At 38.4% G+C, this 17717-nt stretch overlaps 1 protein-coding gene across 3 annotated transcripts in view; it reads left to right on the top strand.

Moving 5' to 3' along the window:
* The first annotated feature begins 362 nt into the window (after nt 1-362).
* LOC139720285 (uncharacterized) overlaps nt 363-17717 on the top strand; it is a 49308-nt gene continuing 31953 nt past the window's right edge. Inside the window, exons 1-5 of one of the 3 annotated variants that reach the window (XM_071631646.1) lie at nt 363-488; nt 8990-9160; nt 12305-12388; nt 13255-13512; nt 13816-14028. In XM_071631646.1, coding sequence (XP_071487747.1) covers nt 9094-9160; nt 12305-12388; nt 13255-13512; nt 13816-14028 — 622 coding nt within the window. In that variant the 5' untranslated portion in view covers nt 363-488; nt 8990-9093. Of the gene's footprint in view, nt 489-5920; nt 6095-8789; nt 9161-12304; nt 12389-13254; nt 13513-13815; nt 14029-17717 lie in introns of those variants that run through there. The other 2 variants (XM_071631645.1, XM_071631644.1) reach the window with 2 other exon arrangements.

Genomic DNA, 17717 nt, shown 5'->3' with positions numbered 1-17717 from the left:
GTAAATATATTTACTTTTGTGTGCCCTGACCCTCATGTAGTCTCCATTTATTTCATTTTCATTTAGTGTAACGTGTACAGTACAGTGTATCCTTTGTAATGTTCATTCTGGGTTTTTTTTTCATGTTTTTAATGTTTATGATATGTATATTCTTTACCTGGTCGAATAAATAATAACAATAATGATAATAATAATAATAATAGTAATAATAATAATGGTATGTACAGTTGGTATATTTTCGGCTCTTCAGTCATTACATTCAGGGTACACCTTTTTCCCCCTTATATTTAAGGTTAATGTAAAAGATGTTACATTTGTAATCGATATTACATTAATCATTATGACTACAATATAGGGCTATACAAGCCGGAAGCCGGAACGTGCACCTGTTGGTAAAGATGACAAACGGAGGCCGTCTGCCCGCTGTAAAGGCGGATAAAGTTATTTATCCCAGTCCATAAGCAGAAAAGCAGTATTCTATGAAATAGGTACAAATGATCCACTCAAAGCTTATAATGCCGCATTTTCATTTTCACAATCTATGGACTATAGCTCTAAGAGATAAGATGTCTCAAATGTTTTAACAATAAAACGCAATTTTCTGTCAATAGCCACTTGAGCCCTTTTTACAAGTGTGTTTCTTAACCCCGTACTTTCTCTGACCAAGGACTATCGTTAGTCCCGTACCAATTTTTTCAGCTTTTTACACACGCCAATAAATCCCGTACCAAGCTTTTGTCCTGGGCTAAGGACAAAATTGACCTTTTTACACTCGTATTTCTTATTCCCGTACTTTCCAAACAACATGAATATTCATGATTACGCTGTGCACTGTACAAGTACACGCACGCACCGGCAACACTTGATTACCTCGTTTCTGATTGGTCAGTGGGGGTCGGACTTCGTCTCCGTCGCTTAGCCCCGGATTATTTTTTCGTTCTGTTTACACTCGCTTGTAACCCTGCTATTTTGCAGGGCCAGATAGTAAGGGATTATCGGTTGGGCTAGCCCACTTTGGCAAAAACAAGTGTAAAGAGAAAGCGGGCTAAGGAAAGTCCAGTACCAACGGTGGAGCAAGCCCCCCCCCCCCCCCCCCCTAGCCCCACCGTTCGTACGGGACTAAGCAAAAGTTTGCAAGTGTAAAAAGCCCGACCTATAGACAATCCGCACGTATAAAGGCAGGGGATGAGGATGAAGAGGAGGAGAGAGGGAGAGAGAAAGACAGAGACAAAGGAAACATTGTTTAAATACTAATTTACTTGATGATACTCATGTGACATGAATATAATCATGTAAGCACATTATATACTCATTCGATTGCCATAGAATGGAAAGAAAATGAGGTCGCGGTCAACCCTCTGTGAATGCATAAATCTTAATGGGGAATGTATTGTCATTATGTTGATACATATATTTTTTTCTCACTGAAAATGCAAGTGAAAGTTGGTGGTTTCTGGTTTCTTTTGTTTTCAATATTACTTACTTCCTTCTTCCTTATTTGATAAACATTGTTGCTTTGGGCGGAATGTTGTTTTATAGGGAAGACGGAGACAAATAAAAGACACCGCAGTGCAATATCCAATTGTAGAAAATATAAGGTTTTGTAGCTCATAGCAAGTGGATGACCGAATCTAACCTGTTGAAAAGAGGGACATGAATTCCCCAATTCTATTTCAATTCAATTTCAATTCATTTTATTTAAACTGCCCAAGAGTAACACAACTGTTCCCCAACAACAGGACCTTCTAGTGCATGAAACCGCCCAAAGTGCTATGAATAACGAACGGGAGCACTGCTAGTATATATACATACACAAGACTTTGTAATGTATACGCTTGGCTTTTCCACAATGTATATAGCGAGAGAGAAACCCCTGCCCGATGTGATTGCAATGCAGGGGCGGATGCAGGAATTCTGTAAAGGGGGGGGGGGGGGGGGGGGGAGGGGCCCAACTAATATTTCTGGTGCCACTTTTAGGTTTCATTTTATTTTTTATTTGTATTTATTTTGTTTTTAACGAAAAATAAAGGGGGGGGGGGGGCATGCGCCGGTTGCGCCCTCCTCTGGATCCGCCACTGCAATGCATACGTCTTTGGCAGCTTAAAGGAATTGTATAGTATTGGTGGGGGTGAAAATTGGGCTTTTAATTTTTTTTGTGAGATACCAAGAAACCACTTATGAAGAAGTGCAGAGCATACCATTTTAGAATTAATTCAAAGTTTATTCGCTGAAAATCAGTTTGGGAATCGCTGAGACAACAAAAGAAAAGTAAATAGAAACGATCCTAATAAAAGGTAGGTCCCGTTTTTTTATCAGGAATGTTTTTGAGATCTGAGCCATACTAAAACCGGTTTTCATCAAATAAATGTTGAATCCTTGGAATTACACGCTCTTTCATATTTCATGAGAGGTTTCTCACTATCTCAACAAAGAATATTAAAACTGAAGTAGGTCTCAACCAAAACTATACGCTGCCTTTCCTATTGCCTCTCGTATTATTGCAAACGTAACATTTTGAAATCGGGATATAAGATGTACATGTAATCTTGTTCGATCTATTGATATGCTTTAATTTTGTTGAATTTTCATAATTTCGTTGTTGAGTGGCCCTTTGAATTAGAAATTTACCTAAAAAACAGCAGTCACAGTACATTTTATGAATACAAAAATAAATACAGGATCAGGGGAGGGTCAGAAAATTGTCACATTGAATTCTTAAGGCAGGAAATTTTAAAATCTTAGTCAATTCCATGTGCGCGGCTATTGATTGATGAAATATATAATGTCGAAGTAGTTGACCGCTAAAATGTATTTTTTCTTTAAACGAAAGGTAGGCCTACATAATTCCTTCCACTTGCCACTAACCATATGATTAAGACTAATGCTACATTCATCATGTTCTCTGAAGGAGGATTCAGTTAAGTGCTGTTTTATTATCATATATATTTAGAAAACGAAAATATTCAGTGGTAATTAAACATCCTTGACAGGATTATTCTAGACATCAAACTATTGTCTAATTTAAAACCAAAACTTTGCGGAAGCGAGAGCAGACTATAGGGCTTTTTACACTTGTAAAATTTTGCTTAGCCCCGGACCAACGGTGGGGCTAAGGGGGGGGGGGGGGGGGGGGCCTTAGCCCCACCGTTGGTACGGGACTATCCTTAGCCCACTTTCTGTTTACACTCGTTTTTGCCAAAGTGGGCTAGCCCCACCGATAGTACGGTACTATCTGGCCCTGCAAAATAGCAGGGGTTAGCACCGCAATTGCGGTGCTAGCACCGCAATTGCGGTGCCAAGCAAGTGAGTGTAAACAGAACGAAAAAATAATCCTGGGCTAAGCGACGGAGACGAAGTCGGACCCTCACTGACCAATCAGAAACGAGGTAATCAAGTGCTGCCGGTGCGTGCGTGTACGTGTACAGTACACAGCGTAATTATGAATATTCATGTGGTTTGGAAAGTCCGGGGCTAAGAAATACGAGTGTAAAAAGGTCAGTTTTCTCCTTAGCCCCGGACAAGAGATAGTACGGGACTAATTGGCGAGTGTAAAAAGCTGAAAAAATTGGTACGGGACTAACGATAGTCCTGGGTCAGAGAAAGTCCGGGGTTAAGAAACACAAGTGTAAAAAGCCCTTATGCTGTCAAGTTTGAAAGACATGGTAGCGTGGCCAGACTATGTAGGCCTACATTGGGAAGGTTGGCCCAATTCATATAATATATTGGGGGATTCATGTGACGAATGGTGTAAAGTTTTATCACTGATCTCTGTACGGGAGCCTGATAACACACAAGTATAGGCGCACAGAGCCGAAAACTGTGATGTCAAATGGGGTCTGACGATACCAACGAGATTACGCTGACTGGTAATATGTTTATTTTGGTTTCCCTATTCATTTTCAAACTTTTTTTTTCATTCCATTTAATCAATTTGTAATCTAAATTCGTTCCGAGAAATCTGGAATATGCCAATCCTAGTTTCAAATTCGTCTTAGTCCATCTTTTCTTAAAGTCTATTTAAATTTTTCATTAACATTGTCACACGTTCTTGTCATTTGCCATTCAAATTTGTTGGTCACACTCGCTGTACTCATAACAAGAAAAGCAATTTCGTCTTTTAGAGATCATTTTCGTCAAATTTTCCTTCGAATTTATTTTGTATCTCTCCTGTCGTGATTTTTAAACTATTTCATTTTGCGTGCAACCTTTAACTTTTTTTCTCACATTTAGGAGTAACATACACAAAAGTGTACCAAACCCTCACACACACAAATCACAGACTCACACAAACACACACACATTATGCACATATACAAACACACCCTAATTAAATCACACACGGAAACAAACAAATGTATTGTCACACAAACGAAAACAGTGATCCACGATTTCCAGGCGCATAAGATATAGGAGGATTTTACATGTGTGTAGACTTCAACCCCGTTTTAATGTAAAAAAATAAAAGGCATGCACTATGTCTTTGCCTGTTTAAATGTTGAAAAAAAGTTTGTTTCATACATGAGATGCAATAACACAAAATCAGGAAGCAAAACAGCTCAAGTCCAGATGTTGTCACCGCATGATTACAGATTGTCTATTAGGAAGTTTTAATGTTCTCTGATAATGCCGGCTTAGAATTAGTTCACCCTCACAATAAAAGACCAATACCATCAGACTCATTTGTTTGAAGACAAAAAAAAAAAGAATCGTGAAATTGTGCGAAAAAGATACATTCGCCAGTCAATGGGCGGCAGGAATGAATTTTAATGACGATTGACGATTTTGAATGCGATGTCTTTGAAAATCGTTGACGAAAAACTAATCATGATTATGATTATCTAAATTAAAGTTAGGATTTGCATTCTGTGTGCCTCTCGGGACGAACTTGTCTAATGAGTCTTCGAAATTGATTTTTACAATTTGGAAAACCTATAGAAGCCTGCGCTGATGGTGTATTGGTTTTTCGAAAGTACCCTGGGGGATAGCGAATGAATATCGATCCAAATTGGCGTTTTGACCTGTCCTTTGTACGTTGTGACACGATGTCAATGAAATGACTAATTTCGAAACGAAATCGACTGCTCGTCACTTGGCGCCCCATAGAACTTATCCTCGAAGCTAGTTGATAACCTATCTTCGAGGATAAGGGTCACCATCTGAACGTAATTGATATTGCTTGCTTAACAACTTCACGTGTAGAATTTCTGCGTGTTTTCTGCTTTTGTTCTGCTTGATTCTGAAGCATGCGTCCCTATAGGTGAAGCTGTTATGTCGTTCTCCTCGTTCATTGTGATAAGTTATGGATTTTGAAAACATTGTTCCATTCCTTTTCCTAGCCGCTGTAAGATCCGAGACTCTGTACCAAAATAAACCAATTAAGGTGTTATATTCTTTTTTCTTAAATGGGTGTTCAGTGTAAGACTCTGAAAATCATCCGTAGGTATCTTATGAAGGAATTTCGGTTTATCGGACCCTCGGTCTTTTGTACGTCGGTGTCTCGAAGAGTCTGTATAATTATCGAACCCTTGGCATACTCAAGTTGACACATTTAAAAGTGAAAAAGAGGTATAGATTGTGAGAAGGAGAGGACGGGGGGGGGGGGGGATGTCCACTGTCGCACAGCTTTCCTGAAGAACACTTGAGGACGATCACTGTGATGTGATATCAAGGACTTGTTTACATGACACTTTACAAGATTAATGTCAAAGATGGAAACTGAAACTTGAAGGGTATAATGTCAATAGATATAATGGTAACCTTGTGATTGGTCTTCTCAGCGCATCCAATGTTTATGGTGCTCTCGGTATCCAAAACAATAGTGTCGTGCGCGGAATCACGTATTTTCTCCTTGGTAAAAGGTGAAGCTTCCTTGCACCGTCTCCACCTCTCAGTGTATTTATCTATATAGCAACGAGCCTCGGTATCAAAGAGGGGACAGACGCGGTAATAGCCTATGAAACTCTGAGAGGAATCTGCCTTTGCTTTCAGTTTAACATGGCCATCAAAACACAAGCTACTTGGTGTCTGCTCAGCGTCGAAAGAGTGTTTGTACTGGTTCTTGGGTGTGCAGCTGCAGTATCCTTTGCAAAGGACGGTAAGATTTTGTCTCATTGATTCTATGGCGCTGCAAAAAAAAAAAAAAATGAGGTTGAGGTTTCTTTCTTGAAGGGAGGAAACAATGGTGTCCAAGAAGTATCACGGAATTCAGATATTTCTTTTAGGACTGTCCTGGGAATTTTTCTCCAAGTGGTATACACTGATGAAATCATGTTGCAGTAAGATGCTATGCAGTACCTTTTCAAGTGGTCAGCAACCATGCAGAATCACTACCTCTTCCTAAATCCGCATCTGTAATAATTAGACAATCCTTAACCTTCAACTAACTCGTCATTTTAGATTCAATATTTGATTCAGTTCATTTCAAAATTTATAACGTTTGATAGGTTTTAATTTGTTCGCAGGCTGTTTGATTCCAGTTATGTCTTATTTGGATATCATTTTCAAAATGCCGGAAATCTGGAGAAAATTGCCATCCACATCGTACAGTAAGCTTATAGCGTTTTAAGAGTTGTGAGCGATGGCATAATTATTTCCATTTATTGCCAGTAAAGTCTGTAACAGAATTTTTAAAAAAAAATCGTCATCCACCTCAGAAATTCAGGATAAACTCTCCTCGGGAAGGCAAAGGACCTGCAGATCAACACAAAATTTCTTTTCAAAAAGGGGATGGCTGACCCTGCTAATGGTGATAACTTACAAGATTGGATAGGTCCTGTAAAATATGAGATTCGTTGCCGCTACCCACCACGTCATGACGATTGATGAGTCCATGCAGTTTCAGAGCAAAGGAAGTACCAGTGTTTGGACCTTCTGTCGAGTTCCCATTCAAAATTGTCTTCATGGTGTTTTGAAAGCATGGCAAGGATATCGTGGGTGAAACTTGATGCCGATCGGACAGTCCGTTCCAAAAAGTAGGTGCCTATTGATTATATTAGTATGCATGTTCTCTCGTGCTACTACAAGGCAGAGTCGATTTGATCTTTGACCACGGCGCGTTGCGTTTGTAAATTCTTTATCTTTTCGTTATATTTCACTCTCTAAAACCGTGCTTCTCAACCTTTTCAACAACATGCCTACTTTGGCTCCCATATATGTTTTTGAGGCCAATAGTTAGTTAAAAAGATATGTATCTTTTGATCTTATTTTTGGCCGACATCGCGGCCCTGCTATTATAGCTTCACGGACGACCAGTTTAGGAAGCGGGGACTTAAGTTCTGGTACTGCTTTTGTGATACTCGTAACCAGTGATATATCTCGAGCTGACAGCAAACTTTATTACACAGACAAAGCACTAAACTGTCCCCTTGGTTATCAAGTCCACCTTCACATCTTGTGCGATTCATGACAATTTATTTCGCGACTTTGTTTCCAGTTGCTGTTGTTGCTTTTTGCAAACTTATCCAAAGTTTGATGGGGTATATAGGCACACATATACGATCTTTCTTTTCCCCTTTGCCCATCAGATTAACGCACTAAACAACAAACTCTGGTGAGTCCAGAGTTGATATGACTATACCGTTAAAAAACATATCTTTCATCATCCACGTGATGATGTAATGTTTTAAGTATTTAATGGCAACAATGGCTAATAAATACTGTCAGCCTCATATGAGTGTCCAAGTGCGCTCAGTTATTAACTGACGCTTTGTTCTTGAGTCTGGTGTCAAGTTTTCCTTTCGAAATGCGTCAAGGCGTGATTAGTTTGAAAACCAGCAGAAACTGAGTCACATGGCCAGCAGTCTCGTAAAACTGTATGTCAACTCTTAATGTCTCTAATGTCCTGACTCTCTAAGATACCAAATTGTATCTGGAATACAAAATCTATGTGCATACTATACACCGTAAATGTACTAGCAAATCTATGTACATTCACCCTCAAATTTGAGCGTGTCGTTCCATACGTGTTATCTGAATATACAGTGTAGGCCTATATAGGGCCTGCACCTTCGCATAGTACAATATTATGTAAAGCTTCTTTATATGTTTGTTTGTTTGTTCATTTCCATCTGAGAAGACGGCTGGATAGCCCATATTCAGCTTCACCTGCTTATACACCCTGCTCTTTGCAATGAATGAATGAAGCGGGATCTTTTACGCGAATGAGTTGTTACTCTCTTATACACGGGACCTCCATTTTATGTCCTATCCGAGGGACAGTGTTTTGCCTCTTGCTAGAGGGGACGGTATACTTACACACAACATTGCTCAGTCCAGACTCGGGTTCGAACCCGGGCCGCGTGGTCGTGAGGCAGACGCGCTACCGACTGAGCCAACTCACCCCCCGAGTCCCTTAATGGGACACCACAATCATATTCCATCATAATAATATTCTAGACGTCCAACACGCCTTGTACTTCCAGCTCTCTAAAACATGCATAAGAGCAAAATCAGTCATTTCGTAACGAAATTGGTGATGAGACACTTGGTGCTCCATACAAATGGTTTAAACCATGGTTTCAATTGTACCACTTTTCATGCCAAGGAGGTTGACAAGATAGTGTGTACAACCCAGGTATGGTGTATCTGTTCCAAACGACACTTAGAGCATACAAGGGATTTCTGCATCTCCTTCCATCTCATTCTGTTAATGTCAAAGCATGTCATTTGACCCTCTTCAAGAGCTCTTGATGCACTCAATCTGTCTTGATGCATTGTCTCGTACTTTTGAATTATTGTATATCAGATATGCTTTCAAACTCTTGTATATTTGTCTTCCTAACGAAATTTGCGTCACACTAGATCGTATCGATTCACCGAATGCCCAAAGAATGCGAAAATTTGAAGATAGCATTCTCATCCGCTGCTACTTCTAGAATGGTTCGTAACACGTTTGACGTTCTTCGTATTTATCAGCTATTCGTAGGGATTTGCAAAGATGTGCTGGAGCCGTTTTTATATTTTGAACATTTTCTTGCTTCTTCATTCAAAGTCTTCATCGAGGTTGGCGACAATGGTACATGGAGCACAAAGTGCGGATTACCCACCAACTACAAAGTAGCCACAGTTACCTGCGAAAAGCCTGGCTCCCAAGATATGCGTCGAGCAAACGCACAACCAAGCAAGAACTTCGAGTCTCCAGAGTCTCCACTTTGCGCAGGAGGTATACTAGTACTCTCTCCTCATCTTTTTGATATGTATGTATATATATATATATATATATATATATATATATACATATATGCATAATATATGAAGAATTTTATTGCAAAATGAGCTAAGCGCCATTTCCAAACATTACAAAGTAAGTCCATTCAATTCAATTCAATTCAATAGTCAGATAGTGTACTCATTTCCATCATCAAAAGGAAAAAAAAAAGTTGACATAATTCAAAGTGATACAGTTTTTTAATTTTTCTTACACTCGTCTGATAGAGGATTTTTTTTCAAATACAATATAAAGTATATGCACGAATGATGTCATAAAAAAAGAAACAATGTACTTTGCCATGGCAACAAAAATAGTAAATAACTACAATGATGGAAAACAGTGTTCCACTAAAAAATCCAAGCTTGTAAGACGTGGAACACTGGAACAAAGCAACAACAGCACCAATTTGTTATACCAATAAAACGTATTCATTTTAAATTCTTCTTTATACTATTGTACATTTACTCATTGATGCTGATACTATGAACAATACTTACTAGGATTTTAGAATGCAAACATATAAACTACATAACATATCACATTTGTGGCACAAACACTATGGGGCCAGGTATGCCAGGAAAATTGAAGGGAAAGGAAGATATGCAATCGGCCACAAAAAAAAAACATAACGACAGCAACAACAATATCAACACAAAACACAGACATAACAGAATTTGAGGAAATGCACTCAGACAGATACTGGACAACGAAGAACGAGGAAAGAGGAGCAGGGAAGAATAGAGAAGAAAAAGGAGAGGGAAAAAGAGAGGGATGGAAAAGGTCTATGGACACACAACAAAATCTCAAGGACAAGTGAAACATAACGGGTTTTTTTTTATTAAACAGAATTAATTGGTATACTTAGAAAACAAATATTTCTTAAGTTCATATTTAAGTGTAATTAACTTCACAGATTCTTTTAAATCATTATCTAAGCTATTCCAAAATCTGGGTCCGGTATAAACAAATGTATTTTGAGTGTGTACAGTTCTCACTATAAGGGAAGATGAAATTGTTTAGATTGTCTCGTGGGATAAGTATGTACGTGGCTGTTACGGTGAAATAAAGAATAAAATATTTTGGGTAGATGGTTGCAGTTGTAATTAAACATAAACTGACCAAGTTGAAACAAATACAACTCATTCATTTTCAGAATTGTGTGTTCAAGGAACAGCTTGTCAGTATGTGCTCGAATATGAAGGTTAAAAACAATTCTGAGCGCCATCTTTTGCAGAAAAAAGTTTATCTAACAAGATCGAATATGTATTCCCCCAAGGAAGAATTCCGTAATTCAAGTACGGCAATACCAAACTTGAATAAAGCGTAATCAAAGCCGAAGAAGGAAGATAATATTTCAATCTATTCATTATGCCTATGTTACGGGCAATTACATTACAAGTACTGTTTATATGACACTTCCATGATAACTTATTATCATCACAAACACCTAAGAATTTAATAGTCGAAACCTCTCCGATAGGGGAGTAGTGTCAAATACTAGTATAACATTACCTGGTAATCTATCTAAGGAATTACTGAAAAACATATACTTTGTCTACTCAATATTCAGTTACAATATTTGCATATATCCATTGTGAAACATTCTTCAATTCATAATTCACTGTACTAATTAAAGTATTAGGGTCAGGGTGGGAATAAAAAAGATTGGAATCATCCGCAAATAATATGAAAGAGTTTATCTGAAGATCGATAAAATCATTAATGTAAACTATAAATAACACTGGGTCTAACAAGTCCATTGTCAGACAGAGCAAAATTAAACCTTTCCAGGAATACCTCATTATTGTGACATAACAAGGAATATTCTGTTAGTTATTATAAGATATCATGTATGTTCTGTTTCTTGTATTTTCCTTGTTTTTTCGCAGCTAAATATCTCAACTTAACAAGCATGGATTTAGCTCGTTTTGCGATAAAAGTCTTCGTATATTGAAAACTGTTGAAAGCTGTCATCTGTTTATAGCAGCGACGGAAAAATCCTTCCCCCTAGAAAAACCATTTAAAAGAATCTGTGTAAAGCGGCGATCTATCTTACGCTGCCAGCGGTCGCCAATTTTGTCTCCCGCGACAGATTTCAGCCTGTCTATAGACTATAGAAGCCTCAAAAACATGCGAAGCTGCAGCCAAGCAGCAATTAATTAGAGTTTTATTTTGCTTGGTGGCCATGCCGGTTATTCATGATTAACATTCAGTGGTCGCCACCGCTGCATTCACCCGCCATTCAGTAACTGTAATAGTAATACTCATGAAAAAAAAAAACCAAAAAACATAATTCCTTGCTATGCGCATGCTACAATGCAGCAACTCGATCATACATAATTTTATGCATGAAACTTACGACTAGTGTAATTGGATGGCCGCTATACAAATGTGTTTTTTCCCCTATTATTGAGTAAATACCCGTAGTCCACGCGTTGGTTCAATATCATAAGAAATAGAAGAGAAAACAAGCTCATACACCCTGTCAAGACGAACAGTTTATTTATTTACCTATTTATTACTTTTTTCATTTTAGGACCTTCGCCCTCTATCAAGAACACTTGATAAAGGGTGAAAAGCACAAAAAATTGTTCGTTAAGAAATTTATTGTTGGTGTTGACAGCATGAGCTTGAGTTCTGTTCTATTCTTTTAATATATATATATACATATAAAACATACATATGTTCATGTATTACATATCTATATATATCTATATGTATTTATATATTATTGTATACATATATATATATATATATATGTAAATATATATATAAAACATATATATATATATATATATATAACATATATATTATTCCCTTCATCTGTCATGATCACATCGTTTGCATAAAACGCACTGCATTACTCATTATCGTGATGACTGTTTATCATATGTCTGATCAGTATGTTTATAAAGGCCATTGTTTTGTTAGCTGTTATGGTTGAATGTATTCAAGGTTCCAAGAAAGAACAATACTTGCCTACTTATGGGGTTACCCTCATGAAATAAGAATGAAAAAGAAAATGAATAAATAGATATTCAGTGTTTGAATACAAGAGAAGTAAAGCTTTCAGAAATGTCCGTCCTTTTTACACAGATGAAGTAGACTGTGAGCTTTTCAGTCGACTCAACCAGACTGGTCATGAGTGTGTCGGCAACGCAGTCTTGGTAGCATGTCCAGGTGTGTATAGTACGCTCAGCGGAGAAATATAGACAATGATTTTTATTCTTTACCACGAATAGCTTATGCGACTAAACAACATGAACCAGTAAGAAAATGGGGCTATAATCTCTTTGTTGTAGTTGACGTTACTTCCTATAATATTATTCTTCATGATCTATAGGGGCGTACTCCAAATTATGATACATAAATGCTAACATCACATCTTTGTGGTAGTGCGCTGGATATCAGTGTGTTTCAGATCATGAAGAATAATAATATAACTCTCTACAATATTTTGTCACAGATAGAGTGAGCAGTTGTAAGAGAATATGCTTGGTCAGTCAAAACGCAGATGGATAGAAACCAAGACGTAAAGTGTCATTACGACAAAACTAATGATTATAGTAGCCTACCTGTAATGGTGGTAACAATATTCATATTCATGATTATCAGGAGCTTCCTTTTTTCAGCCCGATTTTTCATAATTTTGAGGATTCTTCCCAGTGCTCCCAGAAGTAGACGAAATTTCGGTCGATCCAACGGGAACGAAAACTGATAACTCTTTAGCTAAAAACCAAACAAAAAGAAGTAATGTATATTGATGACAGTGATTATGCAATAATGAATTAGTAAGTTTTAACTTACTTTGGAATTTGAAGTAGTTTTCATTTTCCATAATTTGATCTATGTAGTTTATTTGAAAGGTATGGGATTAAAGATAAAAGTAATCAGACAAGTAAACAACAACAACAACAAACAGGTATGTGACGTCGTTCTGCCAACTGTTAGTACTCTGATATGCAATGGATGAGATTACTTGCCTTTTCTTTGCCTACTGTCACTAACAAACAGATACCATTCTTGCGTTCTTTTGTGTGGAACAGAATCCAGGTATATCGGATGTTACCGGTATGAAGCCCAGTGGAGAGGACGAGGGGAAATACAGTTGGAGAACGCCACCAACGCCAACGAGTGCATTGTGTTTTGCAGGCCTCATACCTTCGCTGCCTTCTCACGACAGTGCTGTCTCTGCATGTGGCGAGACCCTGAGGAAATCTCTATAGACTCCAAGAGGGCGGATGCAAATTGTGAATCATCTCTTGTCACAACCGTTGACCAAACATGCGATACGTTTCTCTCAGGTATGTTTGTGATCCTTGTCAGAGAAGCAACATCATTATCGTCGAATATTATTGCTTTTCGCATCTATAGACGTTCAAATGATTGCGATGGACAAAGTGTGTAGGATATAATCTTCTGCCTAATCATACTCTTTATTCTGAAAAACAGCAATGCACCCAATTCATGTTTTGGAATTCATTGTATTGATAAATTACATCGAAAATACGGGATTATTTCATGATCGAAGCTCATATCACATAAGCTCGTGCGAATTTTACCAGTAATCATCACTTTATTTGCAATTCGTCTTGTCCAATCCATAGTGTACAGAACAAATCAGACTGTCTGTGAATCACTCGTACCGCCGGAAAAAGCACAGACGACGATCAGAGTAGGTCGAAATTGGACCCTTGTCACCATTGACTGTCCAAATGGATTCCAGCTGGACTTACGGAATCGACCGCCTTGCAGTACAAGCAACGAGACAAACATCACGTCGAACAATCCACCTGTTCTTACACCAGTTTGTATAAAAGGTAAATTTCGTCGTCGTAATATATTGTGACCTTTGACGATGGTGTCATGCTATTAAAATCGGTATAAGAACAGGGGGAAAATTCCAAAATAAATGAGGCCGCACAAGATTCTATCTCCAGTATGTGTAAGCGTTTGTTTGAAGACGTTATTTACAGCCCTGGAAAATACCAATATTTTGAACACTCCGTAAATTCATATCAAAAGTTCTGTTCTCTAACTGTATTTATATCACACTTTTTTAAAAACACAATAGTCCGTATTCTATGTTGTATGAGTATGTGTGTGTCATATTGAAAACGTTCGGTCATCTGCGAAGCCGCGCTTCCGGGCGAACGCTACAACACGTAAAACGGGTTAAAAAAAAATCGACGCATTTTTCCACAAAATCTGCCATAACTTTTAAACTATTCAAGAAGCAAACTTGGGGCGCCCGGATTCTGAAAGTGGACACTTTAGGGATTATTTATGTGTATATATCATTATTGTAACATTTGTAGCAGTGACGCAAATTTGATCAGAAAAGTACCTTATGAGTAGAATTGTCTATGGCGAACAGTCCAAATTTGACGAATTTGAGCACATTTTGCCGTCTTGCAATTCTTCAAGACGGGATATCTCGAGAACGGAAGGTCGCACAAACTTGGGGCGGACGGTTTCAGAAAGTAGAGATTCTGCCCATTTCTGTGATATAAGAATCTGCAGTCCTGACGCAAATTCGCAGTAAAGCTAGACTACCCAGTCACAATTGCTGTTAGGCACAACAGAAAAACTGTGTTAGGGAGATATCTTCGTCGCGACGATATGAGACAAAAGATCGTCGCCAATCGTCCCCGACGATCCAAATTTTGGGCCTCATGTGCTCATTACTGCGCTCTTTTTGGCTCATTATAAATATCAACAAAAGATGGTTCCGACGAGTCGGAACGAAGTCGTCTCTTTTCGTCGCGACTAATCAATTAAGGAGGTCTTTTGTCGATCGGCGAAGCGTTTCAGTGATTGTTCAAACGTCGCACATCGTCCCCGACGACTGCGTATTCAACTTGACTAACCGTTTTGTAAAGGTTTTGGTGATGGTTTCGCGTCGCTCATCGTCCCGACGATTGACCATTGAATTTAAATCACCGTTCCGTGGCGAGTTTGTTAATCCATAATTGTTCAAACGTGGCACTTATCGTCCCGACGATTGTCCATTCAACTTGAATCACTGGTCAGAGACGCGCTTAGTAATTGTTAAAGCGTCGCGCATCGTCCCTAGGCTTGCCCATTGAACTTAAATCACCGTTTGGTATGAGTTTGAAACGTCGCACATCGTCCCGACGATTGCTCATTCAATAATAGAAATTGCTCGATGCTGAGGTGTTTATTTTTTCTAACATCGCGAGTGGTCCCGACGATTGCCCATTGAATTGAAATTGTCGTTCAATGATTGCCACCAGGGTAATTCATCTTCTATGAAGCCTTGCTCTCATGTTTGCCATACTTGTCTGTAAACAATACAAAAACATCGTAACGAGATCCGATGGCTGTCAGACTCCCGAAATTCGTGAATGAATCATGAAAAAAAAAGTGATGAACGTACATTATTATCTTTCCACAAATCCAGAGCTTGAAAGAAAACATCCGGCATTTATTTTATCAACGTACGGAGTTCAATATCATTGTTATTCATTTCCGAACGTCAAAGCAAATTTCCGACACTTATATTAACATCTTTAAGAGCTGAATGTTATTGCTATTTACTTTCGAACGCACAAGCAAATACCCGGCATTTATTTTATCATCGTACGGAGTTGTATATCATTAGTAGTCATTTCCGAACGTCAAAGCAAACATGCGATATTTATTTAATCACCGTACGGAGTCGCTATCATTACTGTTATTCATTTCCGAACGCAAAATCGAATTTCTGACATTAATTTTAGCACCGTACGGAGCTGAATCTTACCGTTATTCAAATCGAAAAGTATAAGCATCCTTGGTATATACAAGCAAACATCCGATATTTATTTTAGTACCATACGGAGTCGAATATTACCGTTATTCATTTCCAAAAATAAAAAACAACATCTGACATTTATTTTAGCATCTTATACGGAGTCGACTGTTACCGCTGTCCATTTCCAAAAGTAAAGGCAAACATCCGACTTTTTTTGGTGGCCCGACGTGCGTTTTTGGTGGCCCCGGTCCACCGAGCCACCGTTAGTGTCGAGCCCTGGTGTACACCTCACTAACCTCAGCTTGTTGGGGAAACTTATACTGCCATACGAGGGGAGAGATGCTTTCATCTCTTCTAGAGAGCTTCCCTATGAGCGAATGAAAATCTTTGTTTGGCATTTTCATTTCTATACTCCAGAATCATTCGTTGTTTCCAAACATTTTCATGATGTCGGTATTTCAATATCATAATATTTTTCTTAATGTATTCCATTTTCATTCCTTGACCAAAGTCAGTATGTCCGCCACAAGTACGGTAATCGCTACGTTTCGCGCAGTGCAATATGTGCCGAAGTGCGAAACACGTGGTTATCAAGTTCAATGAAACGCGCCGTCCATGCGTGCTTCTTGTTTGGTTTCGTAGTAGCTCCATGGTTACGGCAAAGACAATAAACGGAGGAGGCACTCCGTATAGTTTTTTTTCGTTTACAGTAAACAGTTTACATTCGATACAAATAAATTAATAGTCACGTCTTTTACTGTTTGATGATCGCCAAGTCGGGAAGAAGTATCTAGAGGAACTTCTAAGTTGATATGTCCGTGATGTTCATTCTAATTTTCACACGCAGTGGTACGCAGATTTTATGAGTGTGAGATCGAAAGAAGTTTCAATATATGTTGCCATGATATTATGTAGGCCTACTGTTGTGTAATTGGGTAGGTATAGCTCTTACACTATAAACTTCAGCTTGTTGCAGCGGCATCTAGGAAAGCGATATTTTCTTCGGCATTCGGGACCTTTTTTATATCATCATTATTTTTTTGACACGTGATTTGATTGTAAGTATGAAGCGACGAATAACCCCTTTGTTTTGTTTTAGTGTTAACATTAATGTGTAATACACCAATACTGTTCAACGTGTGGTTTTTTTACTGTTAAAGAAGCCAAGATAAGGCGACATTTTAATAGAATTATGCCGTTCGGTCGGTTTACAGACTGCTTATAACCTGAAATAGTTGCAGTGCGCGCATTTTTTTTTTTTTTGGGGGGGGGGGGCACCTGTTTTCGCAGAAATTTATACTAGAAGGGTTGTCAGTTTTTTTTCTTCTGCCATTATTTCCTCTGATATGATTTGTCATGGCCATTAAGTTATAGTTTCAACCTAAAAGATACGTGTCACGTAGGTCTATTGGTTGCCAGCACGCATTTATCTGACTTGTTGTGCGGTTAAGTCTGTTGTTGTTGTTGTTGTTGTTGTTGTTTTTTATCATTCATGGGAGGGGGCAAACAAGAGTGAGAAATGAGGGAGAGGTGAAATCAGAACAAGGAAACATCTGTTCATTTAGCTGTCACTTATGCCAGCAGTAGTAATTGTCATCACCATTGCTATTCAGATCAGTTTTATAGTCATATCCTATAACATTCAATACACGACTATCATCATCATGACATGAGAGAGAGAGAGAGAGAGAGAGAGAGAGAGAGAGGAAAAAACCGCCACCCGTTCAAGGGCGTATACAAAGCAAACGAATC

This window comes from Diadema antillarum, unplaced genomic scaffold, assembly GCF_040938485.1.
Source record: "Diadema antillarum isolate AM-2024a unplaced genomic scaffold, OU_Dant_1.0 scf00000126, whole genome shotgun sequence".
NCBI classification, from domain to species: Eukaryota; Metazoa; Echinodermata; class Echinoidea; order Diadematoida; family Diadematidae; genus Diadema; species Diadema antillarum.
This window is presented reverse-complemented; position numbering and strand designations above follow the sequence as displayed.